At 52.2% G+C, this 23,893-nt stretch overlaps 1 protein-coding gene across 16 annotated transcripts in view; it reads left to right on the top strand.

The window, feature by feature from the left end:
• PBX1 (PBX homeobox 1) overlaps positions 1–23,893 on the top strand; it is a 101,695-nt gene that overhangs the window by 55,797 nt on the left and 22,005 nt on the right. For 13 of the 16 annotated variants that reach the window (XM_015869740.3, XM_015869739.3, XM_015869741.3 and 10 more), the window contains one exon: positions 22,204–22,448. In XM_015869740.3, the coding sequence (XP_015725226.2) occupies positions 22,204–22,448 (245 nt within the window). Of the gene's footprint in view, positions 1–6,426; positions 6,599–17,983; positions 18,165–22,203; positions 22,449–23,893 lie in introns of those variants that run through there. The other 3 variants (XM_085512024.1, XM_085512026.1, XM_085512019.1) reach the window with 3 other exon arrangements.

The following is a 23,893-nucleotide window of genomic DNA, read 5'->3' as shown; positions in this document are numbered from 1 at the left end:
GTGCGCGGCCTTGCAGGAGCCTTGGTGCAACAAGCTAACCCGCGCTGCTCGTGCTCTCCTCTTCCCGCTGCTCCTTCTGATGAGCTACACAGCAGCGAGCCTTTGGGTGCGCCTTTTGAGCTTCAGGTTGAAAAAGATGATGGTTTTTCTTCTTCCACCTCTCCAGCCAACTTTTAGTCCTTGTGTTTGGGGGAATCCGAGAAGCACCAGCTGTGCTTGGTGCTTTCCGTCGTTGGGTGCGCGGCAATTGTAATAGATTAGCGAGGCGTGTTTTCCTCTTCCTTACAGGCGCTGCTAGTTAATCTCCGCGGTATCGTGTCCATCTCGGTGCTTTATCCTGCCTATTTATCATCACAGCCGGTACTGAAGTGCGGCTCACCAGTCTGTGAATCCGTGGCTCATCTCACTCCATTTTTTAAAAATAGGGTATGACACTTTGTGTCCTCTGGTGTAATGAGAGATTGAGCTGCTAATGAAAATATGCAATCATTTTATTTCGGAGTCCCTGCAGAACTCTTAGACAGGTATTATCTGGTCCTGGTGACTCCTCATTTTTCATTTTCCAAACGTGTTTTAGCGTCGCTTCTTCTGACATCTCAATCACCACCTGTGGGATCCCCACACTGGGGGCAAACCATGGGTTCCTCTCACCTGCACCCTGCGCTGGAGCAGTTGTTAGTTGGTGCAACAAACAAGTCCAGGGCATTTCCTTGCGTTTGCCTGCAGCTGCTTAAAGATTTGAGTTGGATTCTATGGGTTCTGAGCGCACGTTCACCCAGTTGTTGGACAGGGGGAGGTGTCTGTGTGCTCTGTCCCCAATAGCCCAACATTGGATCGCTGCTACTGGATCCGTCTCCGGCTTCCAGCATCAGCAGAGAGGCAGGACAAGCCCTGTTCAGCCCAGATGTGTTCTTCAGGTGGGTGCCAGCACACGGGGGTGGCTGCAGGGCTGGCAGCAGTCAGCCAGTCACTTAAAGAGCTTTTCCCTGCTGCGCTCAGGAGCAGCCTGCAAATCCCTTTTTTATTACAGGTCCTTACATCTCCCCGTTCCCTGAATTACACTGGAGCCAGTTGAGAGGAAAGGAAGAAAAAAGGAGAAATATCCCCTTGTTTGTTAAGGCGTGCTTCGCTTTCTCCCTGGGAAGGAAGGAAGGAAGGCTGCTCTCCAAATCAGCTTGATTTGGTAAACTGCTTCCAATGCAGCGTGTCACAGATAATTTATTCCCGGGTGCTGTAATCTGAGGGAAAACAGATAGAAGGACCTGTAGTCACATGCGCACGCACACACCAAAAGTTAAGTATTCTTGCTTTCGCTGACAGTACAAAGGTGTCATATACGAGAAGGATTGACACAGACCAAAGGGTCTTGTGGGAAATATGATAATAACTATAAAGAAGACAGATTATTCCCCAGTTGCCAACATTCAAACCTTTTTACAGTCAGTTCAAACATATAAAACTTTATTGCTGTAGCAGAAAGGGGAACAATTTCTGGTTGCACAGCTTTCCCAGGGCTGGGTTTATACTGTCTGTGTTATTGCTCTATAGTGGCATTTTAAAGTTTATTGAACAAGACTTTTACAATTGAAGGAAGTATATAAAACTGTAAATTTATTAGATTTTTCAGGATAAGTGCCCTTTCTAGTTGTGCTCAAGAATTCGGAGCTACGAGAAACTGCTAGTTACAAGACTTATTAATATTAAAGACTGAGAGAGTGCACATTTTATACCTTAACTGATCTAAAAAATAATATTATGATATTACTGAAAATCTGAGCTGTCACGGAGCGGGGTGTGCGGGGCGTCGCTGTGTGTATAAATATTCCACAGGCCTGGATGTGTACAGGTGCGTGAGCCGGGCTGTGCAGGTAGGTGCTGTGTGTGCATCCCCTTGCACCAACATGGAAGGAGATGTGCGTGTTGGAGTGCGTGTAGGTAGACAGGTGTGTGTTTGTAAATCAACATGTCTTGGTTTTATGTGCGTCCAGTTCCTGTATCACGCAGTGCCCATCAGTGAGGAGCCTGGGTGCACGTGGAAGGCTTTCAGATAGCACAGAAATACACCGGGGTGCCTGCATAGATGTGATGGTTCTGTTGGGGTTTGATTGTATGTGGTGCAGGTGGGCACCTCTGCGTTACTCATGTGTGGACATTTGCTGCGTGTAAATTACTCCATTTATACCGCATCCAGAGACCCATCTGGGCTTCTGTGCTGCACTCTGCTGTCGGGTGCTGTGTCTGGAGGGCTCAGCTTGCCCTGCTCTGCTGCCCGCTCCTCAGGGCTGCGGCGGAGTGCACAGATAATGAATGGGAAGGGATGGGATTCTCGGGTCTGCAGATTTGCTCAGAGCTGCTTATGCAGCAAAACAGGGCTGTAATGCTGCTGGAGACAGCAGAACCCTACAGAGAGCCTGTCCTGCCTGCGGGCCGGTGGGAAGCCCTGTCGGCTCCCTGTAGGAAGGTTTGCTCTCCAGCTTTGGCGTGATTTTGCCTCAGTGTTGGACTCTAAGTTGTGCACGGAGCTCCACCTGCCCACCCCAGTGACCAGTGTCACCGTGGGGACGTATGTCTGTCATGGGGTGGCCCTATGCTGCTGTCACTCTTTCACGGCAAGGCATGGCCACCATCTCTCCCTCCATCCTCTGGTTGCTTTCCATCCTGTTCCCGTGCTAGCCTCTTTAATTAGTGTTTCTATTAGATTTAGCTAGGTTTTAGCTGGGGAGAAATAATCTCCCTGTAATTGCAGTATCTGCATGCGCGCGTTGAGGAGGAGGAAGAATATGAATGAGAAGCAGTGATGGCTCAGCACAGACAGGCACAGCTTGACCATGGAGTATCTCAGTGCATGCAGAGCGGTCCTGGCAGGGAGGTGGGGTGGTGCCAGTGGTCCTGCCAGCACCCTGCTTGTCCTCCAGCCCGGGGCACAGTGGGGATAAATCCTGCTTACGGAGCACAGCTGCTCTGCACCACATTGAGGAAAAGCCTTTTTTCAGCGTGGGTATCTGTGATGGCAACTTGGAAGGGCCGCGGGTCCTTTGGAGGCTGAGAGGGAGCGAGAAGAGCAGCACGGAGCAGCAGCGAGCATCGGGAAGTCAATAAGCCCTGAATCTTTTATGAGACCTTGGATATTCTGATCACAGCTCCGCTGGCACCGAGAATGGAATACAGATTATGTGAGAAAGTGTCCGTGACTTGAAGCTCAGTCCTGGGTCTTCCTGAGGTTTTTAACTTGCCTCCCCAAATTAACGCTTCTCCAATGGTTCTGGGGGGGTTTCTCCACTCCCTTCCTACAAGAGAGGGAGCTCAGTGATATACTGGGGCCAGGGCTGGCTGGGGAGGTTCTGCAGCTAATGGGGCTCAGAGCCTTATTCTGCGTGTTGTTAATAGCAGCAGCAGGCAGAGACACAGCGCGGCGAGCTAAGAGGAAGGAAAGCCCTCGCATCCCTTGTAATCCTGCACTGCACAGCGCGGCGGCACCGGCATTGCAAGGGTTCCTGCTGAATTCATTGCAGGTTTGGAGAGGACAGGAGAATGGAAGAAAATAAGGAGGATAGGGAGGGGGAAAAAAAAATCCCTTGCGCCGAGATGAATTTATGCCTAAGCTTGTCTTGGGAATGCAAATGTGTTTAAGACTCTCTGAGCTAAACCACCCCTTTTGGGAAGAGGGAGGGGGGAGAGGGGGAAAAAAAAAAGTAGTATGACACGGAAAGGACACTGGGAGAATGTGAAATGAGGGCCTGCCTCCCCTCCTCCAGCACCCTGCGCTGCTGAAACAGTACTGGGGCTGGGATCAAGGGGGTGGCCGCAGCAGGGATGGGGGCTGCAGGATGCTGAGTGCTGCAGGGGAGCCCCCTCACAATGCCTGTGCAGGGCTGTGTGCTCCGTTAGGGCCCCTTTGCTGTCCCTCTGTCTGGTATCGAGAGGCATTTCTGTGCCCCTTGGTCCCCACTCTCCATCCTGCTGAACCCACAAACAAATAGGCAGCGATACTTCATGGCATGGTGTCTCCTCCTGCATCAAGCAAGCTCTCCCAATGGGCTTGGGAAGAGGGGAGCACAGGCAATGGAAGCAGCTCACTCTTCCCTGCTCTCCTGGCTGAGCTGCAGCTGGTCCCATGGGACTGGGTGGCAGTACCCATGGGAACGAGTGGCAGGGTGCCACATACGTGTTCCTTGTGCCCCACAGCAGTGGGGACCAAGCAGGGCTCTTGGAGTGGCAGTGATGCTCACCAAGGGTCTGCAGAGCACTGTGGGGGCAGCTGGCTCCCTGTGCACCCCTGTCTGTATGCAGGTGACTTGCAGGTCCCCATCTCCTGCTAGATCCAAGCAGAATGGGGAGAGGAGAACTGCAGCAGCGAGCAGGAGGGAGGGGGGTGCAGAGGAGAAGAACCCACTGCCAATTGGGCAGTTGTGTCTGTTGTCTGGAGGCTGCTGCTAACCACTCGTTACAATTAAAATGAAGTGTCCGTCAGCGGCTATCTTCGCTGTGTGGCCCATATGTTTCTGAGCTGATACTGTCCGGATTATTCTGTTTGGGAGAACGATAACGGCTGTTTATAACCTTGGCAAAGACTGAGCCCTAATCAGGCTGGAGCACATTTTCACTGACTGGCTGATAACGGGCTGTTAGCTGCCTTATCGCTGGGGAGAGATAGGCCAAAATAAGCAGATCTGTGAGCACAGGAGCCCAACCAAGAGGCACATTCTCTGGCCTGGCCTTTATTTTTAGATGCTTTTCCCCCCGTCCCTTCTTGTTCCTGGCTGATTTCAGAGAGAAGGGGGGATTATTGCAGCAGAAGGGGAGGGAGGTTTTGTTCGCATCACTAAATGGGATGGCAAAAAAGGCATGCAGTCATCGTGCTGGGTGTTCTGCATTGCATCCCATGTGCCCACTGCCCCATGAATTACACCATGCCCCAAAGCACCCTGGGGTACATGTATCTCCATCTTCAGAGATGCTCAGAGAGCTGAATGTTCTGCTGCAGACACCACATTGGGAGCTGGTGCATCTTCAGTGGTGCTCAGGTGTGTAACGCAGCACCCTCCACAGTGAGGGTGGATGGAGCATCCCTGTGCTGGTGCAGAGTTCAGGCTGGTGCCACAATCCTGGCTGTGCCATCCCCTGCGTTGCCACATCCCAAAGTTGTTCCTTGTCTCTGCTCTCGAATCTTCCAGTGGAAGCGGTCCAGTGCCCGGTGCCGCTCCTCCCTCCCTCCTTCGCTCAGGCTCCGTACTCTGCCTTGAAGTCTCAGGCAGGTGTTCAAATAAATAATGCAGCTAAAAATACCTTTTGGCAGCAGCTGGGAGTTCTCATGAGCGGCGCTGGGGCACTGGGAGTACAGCATCCCGGCTCTGCAGGCAGGTGCAGCTATGCACTCCAGAAAGTTAGAGCAAGATTTGGGGGCACAGGGCTGTGCTCCCCCCAGAACAAACTGAGATGCTTATTCAGAACAGCATCACTTTCTGCCTGCTGCCCTTTCCTAGGAACGGCCCTGTGGCTCCCTGTGGTTTTTCCTCCTCCATTCACCCACATGGGAGCCCGCACGCCGGTGGGTGCAGATGGCTTCATCTCTACCAGAGTCCGTCTCCTGGCCTTGCACGGAGACCTTTTGAGATCTCCCCTGGCAGCGAATGGTTGGACGCCAGATTTAATTATCGCATCAGGAACATGGCTGGGGGCAGAGCATCTTTCAGTTGGCCACAAACAAAACTGACCTTGGTTTTCCTCTCGCCCAACCAAATGCAAACTGTGTGCTGTGGTCAGAGCTGTTCCCATTGCAGTGTATGGAAGAGGAGGGCTGCCAGGCTGCTCCCTTCCCATACTCGCATGTTTTGGGGTGTGCCATGTCCCTGACATCAGCAAGGGTCACCCTGCTGTCCTGCGGAGCTTCTGCCCTTTGAGACCTGGAAGGATGGTGAGCTAGAAAACCTCCCAGTCTCAAAGGAAGGTAATGGCGTGTTTTTTGGATGTGTTTGGGCCCATTCCAAAAGCAGAATAAGATGGTTTTGGGGTGAAGCAGCAGAAGGCTGCTGTGCATCCCACTGGTGTGGTGGCTTCCCAATGTCCCCAGGGCCGTGGGGTTCATGCAGCTCTGCAGCCCTGGAAGCGCGGGCAGAGCTGCGTGGCTGCCACAAGCCAGGGCAAGCTGACTGTTCCCATCTCGTCCTGCACAGAACAAACAGAGCTCAAGGTAAAGCGCTGAAATTTCACCATGACCTTTTCTTAAAGCATTATAATCAAGTTGAACGTTTCCAGTTGTCCCACTAATGTTTGCCCCATGGGAGCAGGCGTCCTGCTCTGAGCAGGATGTTTGTGGCGAGGCCACACGTGCCCCGGGAGCTAATTGCACTGGATGCCAAACCAGCGCTGGGGGCGGGGAGGCAGGGGCAGAGGGCTGGGGCTGCTTCGTGCCTGGCGCTGCGACTCAGCCAGGGGAATGAATGTGCTCAACACTGTGCATCTGCTTCAGCCTTTGCTCTGGGCTCTCCGACACATGGATTGTAAAGCACACACTGCCTGGCGCGTTGCTCGGCACCCGTAAGGCCTCACAAGTGCGATTTCAAGGAGCGCGGGCTGCAGGATGAGCATCTCCTGCCTGGTGGGTGACCTGGGGCTGGTGCTGGAGGGCACTCTCTTGAGGGTTTGTGTGCTCTGGGAGCCTTCCCAGCACAGCACAGACCTTTCTGGGGTGGAGGATGGGCTGTGTTTATCATGTTGCATCCTGGGCTCAGCTTCCTCCTTGTATCTCATAGCCCTTGAGTGTTGTGCACATGCATACAGGTGCTGCCCCAGCATCCGTATCCCTCAGCCAGCGCTGCAGGAGATGGCACTGCCGGCCCCAGTGAGAAGGAGGTGGCAGAATGAGAAGGGATAAGGTTTAAATCCAGCCACCACTGCTCCCCACTGACCCCCAGCTGTGGGGATCATCCTCTCAGCATTCACTGTAACCCACAGCTCCCGCCCTTCCCCTGCACAGGGGGTCCCTGCCGCTGCCTGAGAGCCCTGCTGGCACCATGACATTTAGCTTGGCTGCCTCACCCCATCCATATGTATGAAGGGAGGTTGGTGAGGTTGGCCTCAGCCTCGTGACCTCCACAGACAGCGAGCTGCTCTGCAGGGCTTCAACTTGAGATTTCTCATTGAAATGTTCCAGCAAGCCCTGTTCGGTCCTGCTGCCTCCTCCCCTGCACTGGGCAGGGGGTGGCCAAGCAGGGCATTGTGTCCTCGGGGTCCCAAGGGTTTGTGCTGCACAAGGAAGGACAGCACTGGGAGATGCTCAAGAAACCATAGCATGGCACAGCCAAAGGGTGCAGCCAGCGGTCCCCTGTGGTGGTGATGTCACCTCCCTGCCCAACACTGAAGTCCCCGGGTTGGGCCCTGGGCACCCTGTCCCCGTCACATCCCCTTGCAGGCTGTTGTTCCTGCACAAAATGGCTCCACGGGCCCGCAGCCTCCCCCTCCCCAAAACTTGGTGCTCTCGGGTTCTCTGCAGAGCTGTCCTCTGTTCGGTTGTTCCCGGCTGTCAGAGGTTATATATATCCGCTCTGTTCATGCTCATCCTCTGTAACCATTTTCTGCTACAGAATCTTCTGGCTGCTCGTTGAAGCCTTAATCCGTAATGCAGCGATCAATGGGTGTGCGCCTTTACCACTCGGATGCTCATTTTTTAATCCCCACTGCCTCCTTCAATGTCATCCCTTCCCATTTTTCTTTATAGAATTTCAGGTCTACTGTACCTGCTGATTACTTAGCGGAGACCGCTGGACATCTCCCTTAATTAATTCCATCGATTTCTCAAATCCCACAAGGTTTGGGGTCCTTAGATTTCTGAAGCAGCTAAATGGAATGTCTAAATTCCGACATTTTCCCTCTATAAATTGTTTTGCCAGGGAGACGCTGAGAGGCAGCGTTCTGACTTTATTTATTCAGAGCCGATCCCGACCCCAGAGCTGTCCCTGTCCTCACTGCAGGCAGTGGACGTGGCTGTCCCTTGATGCCCCTCTCCATGTGGCACCCTATAGATCCCCCAACCCCCCACTGCTGGAGCCTTGGGGTGGGAGCAGAGCTGCTGGCAGGGCCCCGTGCACCAGAGGGGCTGGGGAAGACTCTGTTGCTATGCGCAGGGAGCTTAATTTTATTATTGCTCTCTGCTATTTAATGTCTGTCTCTCAGGCAGCTGGTGATGTTTTAATGAAGCTGGAATCGTAGAGTCTGTAGCGCTGGGTGAGCGTAAGCTGCCGAGTCAGAATCGAATTAATAATTCATGAAATTAAAGTGTATAATTAATTCGAACCGTGCAGATGAGGAGGGACCCCAGTCTTTGGGCCGCAAGGAGCAGGCGCACACGTGTGTGTCCATCCACACAGCCCTACCCCTGTCCCCCAACCTGGGCTTGGGCTGTTCTGAAACGCAGGGACCCGGTCTTGCTCTGCCTTAGGGGAATTTCCCTGCTTGGGGGCACTGATTTCAGATTAAAACTTAGAATCACAGAATCATTGGAGTTGGAAGGGACCCTTAAAGGCCATCTGGTCCAACCTCCCTGTGGTGAGCGGGGACACCTAGAGCTCCATAACGTGCTCAGAACCCACCCAGCCTGACCTCCACAATCACAGTCCCAGAGTGATGTTGTCCTGGTGAGTAAAACCCAATGGTACTCAGGTTGTGGCTCCTCCATGTAGGAACCACTCTGAGTAACCAGCAGGCAGAGCTGTGACATCCTGGGCTGGTGAAGGAGCAGATTGCTTTCAGTCTGTGTGCAGCAGGACGCAGTGATGAAGATGTGTGTCCATCTTGCAGGAGGCTCCAGGCTGCTCCCCATTGCATGGATTTGCCAGCAGTGAGAGGAGCAGGTACATTTGGGGGTGTCTTTCTCTAAGGCGTCGCTGTGTGGATGGACATCTCCATCCTGGGAACTGATGAGGGGACCCGTTCACCATGTGAGTTGTTGCTGTGATCTGTGCCCAGTGTTTCTGCAGGCATTCAGAGCCATCCAAACCTCCTGGCCTTGTGCAGATGAATCAGGACAGCACAGTTTGCTCCCTCAACTCTTTCTCTTAGCATACCGATACCACAAACCATAGCTGGGCCTCTTGTGCTCTGCTTCATCTCACTGTCTTGTGGTTTCTTCATTGTGAGAAAGGGAAAGGAAGGATTTCCCCCTCCCTGCAAGCATGACTGAACATCAGCAAAGGCCTCTGAGGCTGCACAGTGCTGGGAGAACATTGGGTGGTATGAATAATAGCTTGTCCCTCTTGCTGATGTGCTCCACTTTGGAGCACAGGTCTGTTGTTGTTGTTGTTGTTATTATTATTATTACAATTATTATTGTAGCTGCTACAAGACAGGATGTGGGGAAGCTGAGGCTGCTTCTGCAGCTGTGGCTGTGGGGGGGTGGGCATTTTGTGTGCCCTGTCAATGTCCCCTACTTCATTGCCATGGCCTCATATGGGGTCAGTGCCACTGCCCAGGATGAGCTGGGGCTGTAGGGTGGACCCAGAGCTGTGGGTGCCCCATCCTTGTTAATGCCCAAGGCAGGATTGGGTGGGACCCTGGGCAGCCTGATCTGTAACCAACCCATGGTGGGGCTTGGAACTGGATGGGCCTTGTGGTCCCTTCCAACAGAAGCCATTCTGTAGTTCTCTGATTCTGCCATCCTCATGTCCCCATCTCTTCCATCCCAGCTCCTCCCTGCTCACAGATTCCCAGAGTCCCCCAATAAGGGCAGCGTGTGGGGTGACATGGGGAGGTGGAGCAGGGCAGGATTGGAGGTGCAGGGCAGGAGCCCAGCTGAAAGGGTTACTGCAAACAAAAACACCATGCAAATGAGCTGCCTGCAACAGGTAGCCTTAATCAGATGCTGTCAGATGAATTCAGCATCTCTCCGATTGTCGCCTGCGCTAGCCTCCCGTTCAGAAGCCCTCATCTGCTCCAGATGTGGTTTAATTTACTGCGACTTGGCTAATTACTGTAATTAAGGATTAATTACTGTTAATTACTTTCACATAAACTCAACGCCAGTCAAAGAGCGGAGCCTTATGAAGCCTGCCACAGCAGCGAACATGAGCTCTGCAGCCTGGGTGGGCCCAGCAGGTCGCGGTGCTGCGGGGTTGGTACCCAGCTCCAGCCCACGGGTCACCCCCTGTCCCCAGGTGGGGCGGGGGCAGCTGGCAGCCACTGCTCGTAGCACTGATAATGAGGCAGAGCAGGGCTTTGCTGCTCTAACCTGTTTCCAGCAGGCTGTGGAAAGCTGCACCTCAGAGCATCCCTGTTGTCCCAGCAGGATGCTGAAGGGGCAGCGGTGGCTCCCAAGAGTGAGCTGTGGGCATGCCGTGGGGCACAGCTTGGCAGCAGCACGTGCACTATGAAGGAGAAAAATAGGAATGATTAGATGGGTATTGTTCTATTAGATCTCTGCCTGCTTGCCATTGTGTCTCAGCATTTGGAGATGAAACATATTCATTTAGCTCCCAGGATGAATGGTTTTAATAAGGGGAGCACGATGAGGTGGGGTAGTCCTGATGACTTCAGAGACCCATTAGCTCACCCCCTGAGGCCATTCCAGTGATGACGTGGGCCGCGTGGCTATTAACACCACCATCAGGACAAGTTTTCTGCGTCCCTGCAAATCCTTCAGCTGGGGGGAGCGTGTCCGAGAGCCCAGTGGGAGACGTGTATTGGCCATAATCAGATTGGGGCGGCAGGAGGGGAGGGCAGGGCTCTGGCACTCGCCGATGCCACCCAGCACCCACTGCTCTGCCACCACCTCCTCTGTGTCCCCAAACTGGGCTCGTGTCTCCAAGACCTCGTTACCCGGCGCTCATTAGTTGTGTCGGGGAGATCCGGTGCCTCTCTGCCTTCCCACCCTGCCTGGGCTGCTTCATTACGCTCTGCCTCCAGGCTGGCGGTGACCTGCTTAAGCCTCCGATCACCCTAATTACCGTTATTAGGAGCATCTCTGGGTGCAGGGATGGGGACACCACGCTGCTGCTCTGCACGCCGGTTTGGGGCCGGGGTGTGCGGGGGGAGCGGGGTGGGCCCGGCTCAGGCTGTCAGCTCGGCTCAGCCCGGCTGTCAGGCGCTTGGATGTGCAGGGGCTCATCGCTCTAATTGACACCTTCCCCTCGCACCCCATGCACGGTCATCCCAGCCTTCCTCCTGCCTTCATCCCTCTGCTTGGCTGTGTGTGGGAGCAGTGTCCAGCCCCTACAGCCCGTAACTGGGAAGGGAGCCTGGGTGTTCATGGCTTATATCAGAGCAGTGCCGGAGAGGGAGAGGCATGGAGTTGCTTCGGATGGAGGCTGCTTCCAGGAGTGTGGCAGCATCCCTCGGATGACAGCTTTGCGTGCTGATGTTCTGAACACAGGAGCATCCCGTGTGGGTTCCCTTGCTCCTGTCCGAGGCACTGCGGAAATGCCTCGTGTCAATGCTCTGAGGTCATTTCTGCCCATGGAAGGAGCAGAGCCCTAAAACCCGCAGGATTTCTGGTCACGCCTTGCTGTTCTGGAGGCATCTCGGTGCACGAGGGCTGCAGAGCGTGCAGGGGCTGTGTTGCGAGGCCTTCAGAGCACACAGAGAATGCTGGAGGTGGAGCTGGTGAGGTGGTTTTGTCTTACCCCGTGATTCCTGCTCGTAGAAGCCAGGATGGGGTTGCTCCATTCTTCCTTTCACTGTGACCCCGCTCCTGCAAGCATCGCACCCCAAATGCCACTGAGATTTCTCCTTTGTGCACCGAGGAAGGCATCCCCAGGGGTCACCTGTGTATTGTGAGCCGAGTTCCTCGCAGGCAGTGCAGAGAGATCTCTCATTGACTCTGCTGTCTTTGTCATGTATTTATTTTAAAGTTGGCCCCTTTGATGTCTGACTTTGCGGCTTGCTTTATGCCAGAAGGCTCGGAGCAGCCTGTGTAATTAGCCCAGAAAACGCCGCTTTCATGTGGGCTGGGGGACCCAAGTGGAGAATGGGTTTTGAGGGCTTTGTTCTGCTGCGGAGAACTGTTGTTTGGTGTTCGGTGGGTTTCAGCAGAGCTCTCCTGGCGCTTCCCTTTTTTCTCCTTCGCTGGGGTGGAGCTCAGCACTTTGGCAGTGAAAGCACGCATGGTGAGCTGCTGCCTTGTAGGGTTGTTTTGCTCCTATACTGTGTTTTCAGATAACAAAGTGCTGCCCATTCCCACCTGGCAGCGGGCACAACCTGTCTTCCTTCCATGGTGGCAGTGGGACCAGCAGTGAGCGCCCAGGGGGGCCTGCAGGGATGTCCCCATGCCATCCTCAAACCAGAGCCAAGGCACAGAGCTGCCACGTGGGCACAGGTATCTCCTTCTGCCTCCCTTCAAATCTCAACATATCTTTTGCTAAGAAACCTCATGCCATCTTCCTGCATATGCCAACTCCCCCAGCTCGGCTTCACTCTGCTCTTGTTGGGGAATGAATTGGATACGGTGCAGCCGAGTGTGGGGCATGAGCCCCTTGCATATGGGTTATCCACGGCAATCCTGTGTTTAGAGCACGTTAATGAGCGCACGGGAGAGCGGGGAAGATGGATCGTTTATGGTTATGATCTGGCTACTGTCAAAATAACGTGTTATTTTGACGGTTGCTTTGTCTTTGCTCTTGGAGCAATACGGAGGTAGTTTCTTAGCAACAAAACTGTGTTCTCAAACAACACCAGTGAAAAACAACCCCCCAGAAGAGCAGCGCGGGGGGGAGAGGCAGGGAGGAGAGTGTTCTCCAGCACGTTCCCTGCCCTTGGTGCACCCACAAATCCTATGGAGAGCACTTTCTGTGCACCCGAGGGTGGCAGTCCTGCCTTGGGGACATGCTGGGACACCGCAGCCTGGCCGGCCCAGCTGGGTGGCAGAAGGAGGACAGGAGGGAGCTGCCTGCAAATGATTTGGCAAAGGTTTTTGTGCTCAGTTTGGAGCATCTTCTTTGAAGCCAGCGCCGGGTCTTGTGTCTGCGCTGACGTTGGAGTCCATGAGTGCAAACGGCTCCTGCAGCCAAGTATCTGCCAGGCTGTGTCGGGAGAACTTTTATCATTTCTGTCACAGACATCACAACTCGCTTGTCTTACCATACATCTTCCTAAATGTGACAGAATATTCAGCTGTTATTAATTGAATACTCTCTAATTTAACTGCTTAGCAGGAGGAAGAGCGACTGGTTTGTTTCAGCACAGAGAGCTGACGATGGGAGGATTTGGGGTACCAAGGGGTGGTTTGTGGATGAAATGGGGCTTTCGGGCCGGGCACCCCCGTTGGCATGGGAGGTGGCCAAGGAACATCCCCCTTGCATTGGCCTCATCTTGCTCCAATGTGTGCTGTGCTCCTGGTTCTGTGCCCAGGTACGGTCCCATGTAGCACAGCCCACTCTGGTTGTGACCTGGGAGATTTGGCAGCTGTAGGGATTGGGGGGGAGGGCTGCAGAGCCCCTCTGCCACCCCGCACTGGAGGACCAACCAACCCTGTCCCCTGTCCTGTGCCCACCATCCACTTGTACACATGTGCCCGTGTCTCTGTGCCACTCACCGTGAAAGTTCAAAGCCAGAGTCAAGTTTATTGTTTCTATCTCGTTTACTTTAAGTATAGTTTTACACTTTATTATATGCTGTGACATCTTAAATGGAGCCTGTCACTCCATCTTGACTACTGCTAGGGGCTACAGCCACTTACTGTGTCAGGCTTTTCGGCAGCCCTGATTAACGATATCAAAACGAATGGATCCCAGCACAGGCACAAGCACGAAAATCAAGGGGTGATTTGCATATTCAAATTGTGCACTGCATTGAAAGGATGCAGCTAATGCAGGTATTGCACCCATACACCCTACGGATGCAATTGCACGCTGCCGTACATCACATGTACACGAGCTGTTCAAGCTGTTGAGGTTCGTGCACACATAGGTGTGTTTATTTAGCATCTTCAGCCAAAGGGAAAAAGCATTTTTCTCTGAGTTTTCTTTCATTTCCCAGGACAATACATCAATTAGGATAGCTAAATGGAATAATATTCTTTTCTCTTGATAGCCCATTGGAATATATTGCAGGATTACCCAGGCAAGAGGTTCGTTAGTTGTGTTTTTTCTCCTAAAGTAGCATTTTGTTCGGTTAATTCATGCGCTGGAAAAACAAACTTTCTGTTCTTCCAGTCCAATCTCCACTTACAAGTCAGGTTTTTGTAACCCTGTCATTAAAATGCGAGGTAGCCTACAGTAATTTGAATATTTCATTCTGCCGGCTGCTAATGCACTCTGCATTACAGATGGTACTTGCTCCATCCTTCTGGACTGGGTTCAATTATAAATGAAAGTAGGGAGCTGAGATTTGTCTTTTTGTCTCTGCTTAGTTGGAATAACACAATAAAGCTTGATGGGTAGGAATTCCTCAAGCTGCCTCCTCTTTGCCTGCTACGTTTCCTGTGCAGCTTTCAAGCCTAGCCTAGAGTATTAGGGCTGGCAGTGGCAGAGTTCTTCACCGTTCCTTTGTGCCTCAGAGGCATTGCATCCTCTTTTTGGAAGCTCAGTTCCGTCCCTTTCCATGCCCATGTCCCCGTCTGCCTCCTGATCATAGGGCAGGGGTAGGGGACACGCTTGAGATGCTCTGAGGACAAGGAGGGAGGATGCTGCATGGATGCTGGGGTGCTGCAGGCCTCCCCATCGCTCTGCCTGGGGATGCAGCTTCTCTCATGATGTGTCCTGTCTTAAATCCAGACCAGGGTGACAGCCATGTCCTTTGCTGTGGGGCACAAGGCAGCCCTGTTCCAGCCTGGGGCTGCTGCTGCAGGCTCTTCCCAAATCCCCTTGCAGTGATGGGGCCCCTGGAGAACCAAAGAAAACATTTACCTCTGCTTCATGATTAACAAAAGGGGGGTAGCAGGGCTATAGCCCAGCTGCACGGCGGCTCTCTATTACATACAGATGCCTTTTGCGAGCTCCTTCCTCATCTCCAAACGGTAAAAGCGATATTGCCAGGGGAGTCGGAGGAGGTGAGGGCAGGGCTTTCAATTTGGTTTTACATTTACAAGGACCAGATGGCCCGCTGGAGATGATCTTTGATCTGGGACGCAGCCGGAGTTTGTTGAAGATTTTTGCTCCCTTTTTTAATCTCCTGCCCGTTTATGGCGTGGGCCTCTCGCAGGAGGCTGGAGGAGCCGGGGGGCTGTGCGTCAGTCTGTCTGGCCAGCCCCCCACCTCAGGCTTGGTGTCAGCCCCAGAGCCTGCAGGGAGGTGGGAGAGGATGGCTTTGTGGTTAAAAACCCAACATCGAGCTGTCCAGGGTCATGGATCATCTCCTTGCTGCTTCATCTCCTGCATATTTCTGGTTGTGTCCCTAAAACTCTGCCTGATTTTGGGAGAACCAGCCCAGATCCTGTTAAACCATGGCCCCACAGCATGGAAATGTGTGTCAGTGAGATCTTGCTTGGCAATATAACTAAACAGACACAGACGCCTTGAAACAGAAATGCCATTAATTGATCCTTTTTAACGATTTTGCTCCATTTTCTCTGGTGTCTCCCAGGCACGTGGAGATGGATGGTCTCCTCTCCTCTCTCCTCCCCACCCTTCAGCAGCAAAGACCCATTTTGGGTATCTTTCTTCCCCCACATGTTTCGCATGGAGCCGAAGCAAACGCGGCCGATCCTATTTCACAAGCGCTTGGACTCTTGCAGCATTCTCCCTCCTGTCCAAACAGATCATTTACAGAAGGGGCCTCCATTTAAAAAAGGAACTGAATGTTTGGAGCTGCTTTCTGGCCTTAAAATGCTGCTGACCGGCTGTTGCTTTGCCTGGCCCATTGTGGCCAGGCCCAGCAGGTTGCTGTGGTGGCACAAGGGGCTGAGCATCGCTCTGAGTACGTCCTCATTTGTTTGCCCAAATCCCCAGCGAAACTGGACTGTTTGAGCATCAGTTTGCAGCTGTGATACGTTTGGGGCTCAAGTGGGAGCTGCATGTTGTCTGTCCCTGCCTGCTCTCTTCCTAGATCTCTGTCTGGATGTGGAGGTGATGGCTGTTTCTGCTGAGGCCTCTGGAAGGTGCAGCCCTGAGCCATGGCTCTGAGAACTGCTTGGTGCTGAGACCCCCAGCTTTGGAGATTCTCTCCTGTGCCTGGCCCTTGGCCACTCCTTTCACCTATGACTCCTTGGCCTGGCTGCTTTGTATGGAGAGCAGCAGGCATGGCGGGGCAGGTGACCTTAGCAGGAGGAGAGCGGCTGGAAAACCCGCTTCCTTCTGGGGAAGGCCTCCCTTTGTTCCTCCCAGGCCTCTGGGCCTGGCCTGGGGCGGTGGGATCGGGACCCCTGTCCTCAGAGGGGCTGCGGAGGCCCCGGCTTCTCATTAGTAGATTCAGCTCATTCAAAGGACTGGTTTCTTTTCAGCATGGAGAATTCATATGCAAAGCGCCACACGGAGCAGGAGGCAGATCCCAGCCCAACTGGCATTCAGGGCTCTTTTTTTTTTTATGACTGGACTTGTCCTCCAAGCAGTCCCATCTTTTGTTTGCTGATTTGTTCCTGCAGGGCTTAGAGAATCTCACATCCACTCCCAGCTCGGAGCTGAGGAGTGTTTCCATGTGTGCCATGCCTGAGCCATTGGGTGGGTGCAGTGGCTTGCGCTGCCCTTTGAAGAGTCCCTTCTTGGGACTGTGCTCTGTCACAGGCTCCAGCAGATTAGGGTGAGGTCCCACCACTGTAGGCAGATCCAGGATGCTTTATTGTACCCCAGTGTAGCATTAACTGAGCTCATAGAGTCAAGTTTATGTGCCCAGCTCACTCACTGGACATACACTAACCCACTCAGCGTGGGGAAGGGCTGGAAAGAAGCACGCAACGTGTGCTCATTCTGCTGCCCAAGGAGTCACACTGCTCAGGGAATCTGGTTTTCAGCAGTTACCAATTCAGTGTGTTTGGGGTGTTTTGGGTTGTTTTTGTTTTGTTTTGTTTTTTGTGGAAAGGGCTATTTTAGGTCACTGTTCAGTTTTGGAGGATATTTCTTTCCACTGTGTTAGTGATCATTTTCCAGACCTTTTGAGCGTTGTGCTGCCAGATTATCTCTCTCTATGGCAACTGGTTTGGCACTGGGGAGGAGCTGGGAGAAAACTTGAGCAGATTCCCCCCCATCCTGCACGATCCGCTTCTCCCTTCTGCAGCTTCCATGGCACACATGAGCTGCACCCCCCTGAAGTGATGGAAAGCTGCTGTTGGGATATGAGAGATGTTTTGGCATGTGATAAGTCCCCCTCCTCCCATTCTCCACACTCCAAAATTACAGTGTGAGGTTAGTTCAGGGTTTTTTTTTTGGTGTGTGTGTGTGTGTGAATTTGGGTTGAATTCAGGAAATAATTTGGCCTCTTCCGTCCCAGAAAGATACAGAGTTATTATTTTCTGAACCGCTTTTTGATTCTTTTGAAGCTGACCCAAATTTTGATTAAAAAGAAAAGGAGGGAGGGGGAAAATTATGACATGAAATGGAAAGAGATTTCTTTCTTGGTTCAGGAAATGCTTTCTGATTGATCTGAATTTGGGTTGCAACGCAAGCTGCTCAAATGTGATGTGCTGGAGCATCTGATGCTTCTTCTGTGGTCATGGCCCTGATGGGTCTACTGAGGCTTCTTGGCCATGGCTGGAGTTGGCCTCAGGGCAGGGTGGGCCTTTAATCTGAGCAGACACAGCACTCATGGATTCAGTCAGTTTCGCAGTGTTCCTCCTTTCTCCGTGAAATAAATAAGAAGATGCACAAAAAAGCTGTTTTGCCAGCTGAAATTTTCCATGCCTCATCTCATGGCAGCCTGTTTTGGAAAATCTGAGCAAAATCTGTTCATCCATTTGTAAGTTTTGGAAAGGTTGGAGAGAGGAGGGGAACTTTGATGTCAATTGTAAGAAAAAAAAAACCCTAACTTTTCTTAATTCCCACTTCCTGGAAGGGTGTGTGCCTGCGTACTTGGAAATAGCAGCTTCCATTCATGGTGGAAATTAGCACTGATGTTTTGATGCTGATTTTCTCCGTTGCTTTGCACGGTGGACGTACCCAACTGAGGTCTCAGAGGCTCTGCGTTGACTTAGCATGGAAACACTCCACCTTGTTGGCCGTGATTGGTGATTTTACAGGGCTGTGACTTCGAGATATGCAGTTTAATGCCTCTCCCTGCATTGGTCGAGCTGTCTCTCCATGCTGGCCAAGGTATGGCCGTAGTTTCTGTCAGTATATTGAACGTGTGCTTGATGCAGTGCGGGTACATTGGCTTGATTTACGCAGGATTTCAAGCTTCAGGGCTGCCAAGTTAGGGAATTCTGTATTTTCTTTTGTGTTTGCTTTGTTGTTGCAGAAGAAAGCAAGCTGCGCATATACTTGAATAGAAAAAAAAAACAGCAGGAATTTAGGTAGGTGTGCAGTGATTAGAGGCTGCATTGAAAAGCCAAGTTTGGGAAGAGCAACTGAAGGCCATGCCAGCGTGGATCAGCTCCAGCTGCCCTGGGTATGGACACACACACACAGGTGTGAGCCCCAGCCAGCCACAAGCCACCCGCATGTGTTAAGTCCTTGCAGTTTTAACTGTCCTCAAATCTGAGGCAGATGGGAGTGTTTTTTGTACCAGGTTCAGTGCTGTTGATCTCAAATGTTCACAAATGTAGAACTAAGCTCCAGGGAATATTGAGAGTAGCTTGAAATAATGTGATTCGTTAGTGGTTTTGTTAGCACAGTGTTGGCATCACAGCAGTCCCTCTGGTTGCTGGCTGTTGTTTCAGATCTAAAAGCTTTTAGTTGAACAGCGAGCTGGTGTAAATCCTGAAGCTGGAGCTCTCTGAACCCAAGCAGATACTGTGAATGGTGCTTAAATTGAAAAGGGTGGGAGGAGAGTTGTTTGATGGGCACATAGGAGTTCCTGTGTTCCCAGAGGAGCTGCAGTGCCATCACCGTGCTTATGGCACGTCCCAGTCCAGGAAAGAGTTTGGGCAGGACCTTGTAGTAGCCCCGCGGGGCTCTACAAGTGGCATAGCTGCTCCCGTTTCCCCATGGAAAAGTCATGCAGGAAGCTCACAGCCATGGCAGAAGGATCCTTGCTTCTCCTGCGAATGCTGCTGGCTGCGTTGTTCCCCCCTCAGTACATCTTAGGCACAGTGGAGGCAGGAAAGAAAACCCTTCTGAAAATCACAACCTAATTACTCCCATCTGCTCCGGCACGGCTTCCCATTTCTGCCTGCCAGGATGCTTGTCTCCGATGCTAAGTAGCACATTATTTTCGATAAGTTGCAATCATTTACTTGAAATTTCCTTCTCCTTTAAGCATCCCCCTGGAAAGGCGCTGCAGCAAGTTGGGAACAGGCAGGAACAGCCAGGAGAGAAGCCATTTAAAAGCATCCCAGATTGGTCGGGAGCCCTCTGTTACCCCTTCAAAGCCCTCAGTTTGCTTCTTTCCTTAGTTGGCTTGTGTTGGTGCCCGACTCTTATATCACCACCTGGCTTGGCCTCTGTTCTGCCCCACATCTTCTTCCTGTCCCCAGGGCATCGCCATCCTTTCCCTGGGCTTGACCTGATGCATGAGACCCACTGCTATGTGCTGGGTACACTTGGTTGGGGGTCACCAGCAGGAGAAGGAGAACATGGCTCTGTTAATGTGGGAGGCAGAGGTGGGGGTGGTGGTGAGAGGAGGATGTGGTTTCAGTGATCCCCAGCTGCTGGTGATGGTCACCCTGGTCACCAGTGGCCATGGAAGGGCCGTGCTCAGTGCACAGCGAGCGAGCTGAGGGATGGTTTGCAGCAGTGCAAATGGGGACAAGCAGTGTGGTTTTGCTTTGATTTTAGAGTATGGATACATTCTATTTACGTGTATTTGTGTATGTGTATGTATGTACGTACATACAGAGATGCGTTGTGTGCCAGCAGGAACACTCAGCAAGGGCTGAGCACCCTCTAGTGGCATTTGCTGCCGCTCAGGGCTGCCAAGCCTGCAGAAAAGCAGCCAAGGACAGAAGCTCTGCCACGAATTTGCCTCCCCCAGCCCCAGCTCTCGGTTGTTATCTTTCCTTTGGCTTCTCCTTCCCCTCTGTTTAATCAGGAGCAGCAAATGTTGAGCACTGGGGTAGCAGGCTGAGGGTTGTGGCCGCTTGGGAGCTGCATCAGTTCTATACAGACACGCTGCCCTTCCCATTTATTTACCCAGCAGCATTATTCCACCTGACCCCCCAGCCCTAGCTGGGTTTTGGGAACACATATCCAGGCATACCCACATACACAGGGATCCCAGTGCTCCCGCTGCTGCAGCACAGCGATGGCACGGCGATGGCCCGTGCTTCCCATCACAAAGCAGATCGCCAAACATAAACTAATTAATCACTTGTGCCTACCTGTCAGGTCAGTGATTCCCGAGATTTTTAATCTAAAAATATTTCCCTTTTGAAATCTGGATGCAGCTGTTTCGACAGCTCTCGTTTTGATTTGTTTTCGGGTTTGTTTTATTTAATGAGTGTTTTACCCGAGCTGCGTTCCATCTGTATTTGGGCTTTTGATGTGCTTCAGTTTAATGTTCTCTTTTAATTGTGAGATAGGAATTTATTCCCTTCATTCCATAGCAAGTTCATATGGCGAGTGTTGTCACTTCTTCCCCGTGTGGAGGAGCAGTGATGTCAGCACATGCAGGACCCATCTGCTGGGGACTCCTCTTGCTTAGAAATTGACCCCTGCTCCCCAGTTTGGTGCCATGCCCCCATCCTTCTTCTTATAAATGATTGTCTCTAGGGTGGAGTCGTTTAATATTGGTCTTTTCCAACCTTGATGATTTCGTGATCCTGTGATCTTTAGCATATTTCAGAGCCAGGAGGAACGCGCTTCTTGCTTGGCTCTGTTTCTCATCTACTCTCATTTTACATCTTACTGGCATCTGCCTTCAGATATGTTTTTAAACGCGGTGAAAATCACTTGCTCTTGCTGCTCCTGCTGCGGCCTGGGGTTCAGAAGGGATGGGATGAGCATCCCAGGTACCTCAGGCACCGCTTCCCTAAAGCCCATACGGCATCATACAGCTCCAGCAATGCAACAGCTTCCACGTGAGGGATGCTCACGCTCTTCCACCGTGTTTTGAGTCCTTGTGACAGATGAGACAGGAAAATACAATTTGCTTCTCTTCTGAGATGTCTTTTTTTTTGTTGTTGTTGCCTTGTCAAGGATGTATTTTATTCCGTGCAGATGCGCACACCTGTTTGTGTGCACGTGGAAAGCGAGGGCCACGGCTGTGTGTGCAAACAGCCGGCAGGTGGGACCTTCCATGTGATGAAACGCCTTGTGTTTTGCATGGGTCTGCAGTTGTGCTCATGTATCCCCCCTCAGCCCAGTCTGCAGGCAGAGCAGCACCCATTAATTGGAGGAGGGAGACACTCCAAGAACGACTCTTAGTGGGAGCAGTCATTAAAGCAGCGAGTACGGAGAGGGGAGAAGAATTCTCTCCTTGGCAAGTCATTCTGTGCGGATTGATTTATTGGTGCCCCTTTTCTTACGGTTTTAGAATTCACTCAAACGACCAGATGCTGAAAAAGGCCTTTTGAAAATGATGCATTTTATTTCATACATCTTATTAGTATTATTTCCTTGAGTGGCTAAAAGCTCCTTGTGCTTTAGCTTCACCCGTATATAGAGACATGGAAACTGAAGCATGGCCTGCCCTGTGCTCTGTGCTGCTGCCTCCTCCTCCTGGGGCTGAGGATGTCTAGGCAAGCTGAGGTTTGGGCTGGAGCCTTTCCATCCCGTGCTTGAATTGGGAAGTGGTCTCTATTACTGATTTCAGTAAGTTTGGGTACATTCAGCGTGGTTTTGGTTGGTGTTGTTGGAACTGAACCGAGAAAGGATGTGGTTTAGTGGGCACGGTGGTCATGGGTGCACGGTTGGACTAGATATCTTAGAGGTCTATTACAGCCTTAGTGATTCTATGATTCTTTGGTTCTGTGAGAGCATCACGTCGGTGCAGATGCGATGGGAAATGCTGCAGGCTGCAAGCGAGCAGCTTCGCTGTGTGTTTGCAGCAAAATGCAGCTTTCTGGGTTACTTCTGATGGGAGGCTCCTGCTGCTTCTGCCCTATTTCTAGAGGGAAAGGAGCAGGAATGGGAGAGAGAAATTGCAGAAGCCGGGGGTATCTCGCAGCTTAGGCCTGTGCCACATGGGTCACCATGCACTGACCCTCCATACCTGCACACTGGACATCTCTTCCTTCCCTTTGTGTCCCTGCAGTGCTGAGCATCCGGGGAGCGCAGGAAGAGGAGCCCACGGACCCGCAGCTGATGCGGTTAGACAACATGCTGCTGGCCGAGGGTGTCGCGGGCCCTGAGAAAGGAGGGGGCTCTGCTGCTGCCGCCGCTGCCGCTGCTGCATCGGGAGGAGCTGGATCCGACAACTCAGTGGAGCACTCCGACTACAGAGCCAAGCTGTCCCAGATCCGGCAGATCTACCACACGGAGCTGGAGAAGTACGAGCAGGTAACAGGCTCATTCATGGCGTGGGATGCGAGCAGCACGGTGCTGCTGCCCACGCCAGGCAAACAGCCTTGGACCACTACTGACATCTATTGTTAGCAGAGCGCGGGCAGCGCAAGCTGTTGCTTTGTACAACAGTGGAAACGTGTCTTCTTAGTACTGGGACAGCTCTTGTTTTGCGCTGGGGTGTGCAATGAGAATAGGCTCAGCATGTGTTCCCCCTTCAGTTTTCCTGCTTCTCCCTTTGCATTTGGCTAAAAATTAGCACTGTTGAAGGGGACTCCTCTTTGAGGCACTGGCCTCATTGCAGGCAGTTTTCCAAGGACCCTTAAGCTTGAATCAGAATCTCTCTTGTGTATTACTTCTGCTTGGAAAGTTCATTTTCCAGAAGGGGAAAAAAAAAAAAAGAAAAAAAAAAGGAAGAAAAAAAGAAAATGTGCCTTTTTTCTTGTGGCAAATGATTCTTTAAAAACAAAAAAAAAAGAAGACAAACTATTTGGGTCATGAATGCAGCTATTAGTAACACTGACAATTGCATGAGAAGCTTTGCAAGCCAAAGCTCCGAATCGCTTTCTTTCAAACGCTTCCAGATGTTTTGCAAAGCTTTTTTCCAGGCTGCACCACTCGCTCTTGTGATGAGTGTGGTTTGTACCCCAAGCATCCCTCCTTTTGGGTGGAGAAGCAGAGCATGGCCTCAGCGTTACAGGCACTGTCCCATGGGGTGAGGAGGGCTGGCAGTGAGGGGGTGCATGGCGTGGGCTGACCTTTGTGGCTGTCCTCAGCCGCTGCTGCTGCTGCCCCAGGGCAGCGTGGCCGACTCACGTGGCTGGGGCACAAGGCACGTCGCAGCTCATCCTTCAGGCTGCAGAGGGAGAGGGACCCCACGTCCTTTGGCATCCCAGCCCAGTGAGAGCAGTGGGAAGGGCAGAGCCCTCCCAGCGCCTTCCCTCTGGCTTGTTCCTTCTCACAACCCATTCCAGTGTCATTTTTACCACCAAGATGCTTTGGGATCAAATGTGCTGGGCTACATTTTTACAGCTGCAGGAGGCAGAGCAAGAACCACCACCTGCAGCCCTGCAAAACCAGGGGTTGGGATGGCTCTCCTGACCTCTATAGCCCCTCTTTCTAGCTCTGTCTGGCTTCACACCGTGTCTGGCTGTCGCTGTGACAGCACAGCACTCTCCTGCAATTTTCCTTTAATGCTCTTATTTCACGCTAAGAGGAGACAAGCTGAAATTGCTCAGCTGTCTGGGAGCAAAGAGTCATTGGGCTCAGAGCTCTCATACCCAACCCCACAGCCCAGGCAGGTCAGGGCTGTTGGCTGTAGGTTTCATCACCTGCCCATGGGCTGATCCTGGGGAAGATGTGCTGGTTGAAAGGTTTGCGGTCCTCTGATTCATCTGTAGCTCCTCCAGCCCTATCCAGAAGTATAAGGGCTGGGACATCCT

Source organism: Coturnix japonica, chromosome 11 (assembly GCF_054131305.1).
Source record: "Coturnix japonica strain WE chromosome 11, WE-NBRP24, whole genome shotgun sequence".
Taxonomy (NCBI): Eukaryota; Metazoa; Chordata; class Aves; order Galliformes; family Phasianidae; genus Coturnix; species Coturnix japonica.
Note: the sequence above shows the minus strand (reverse complement) of the source record. Positions and strands in the feature narration are given on the sequence as shown.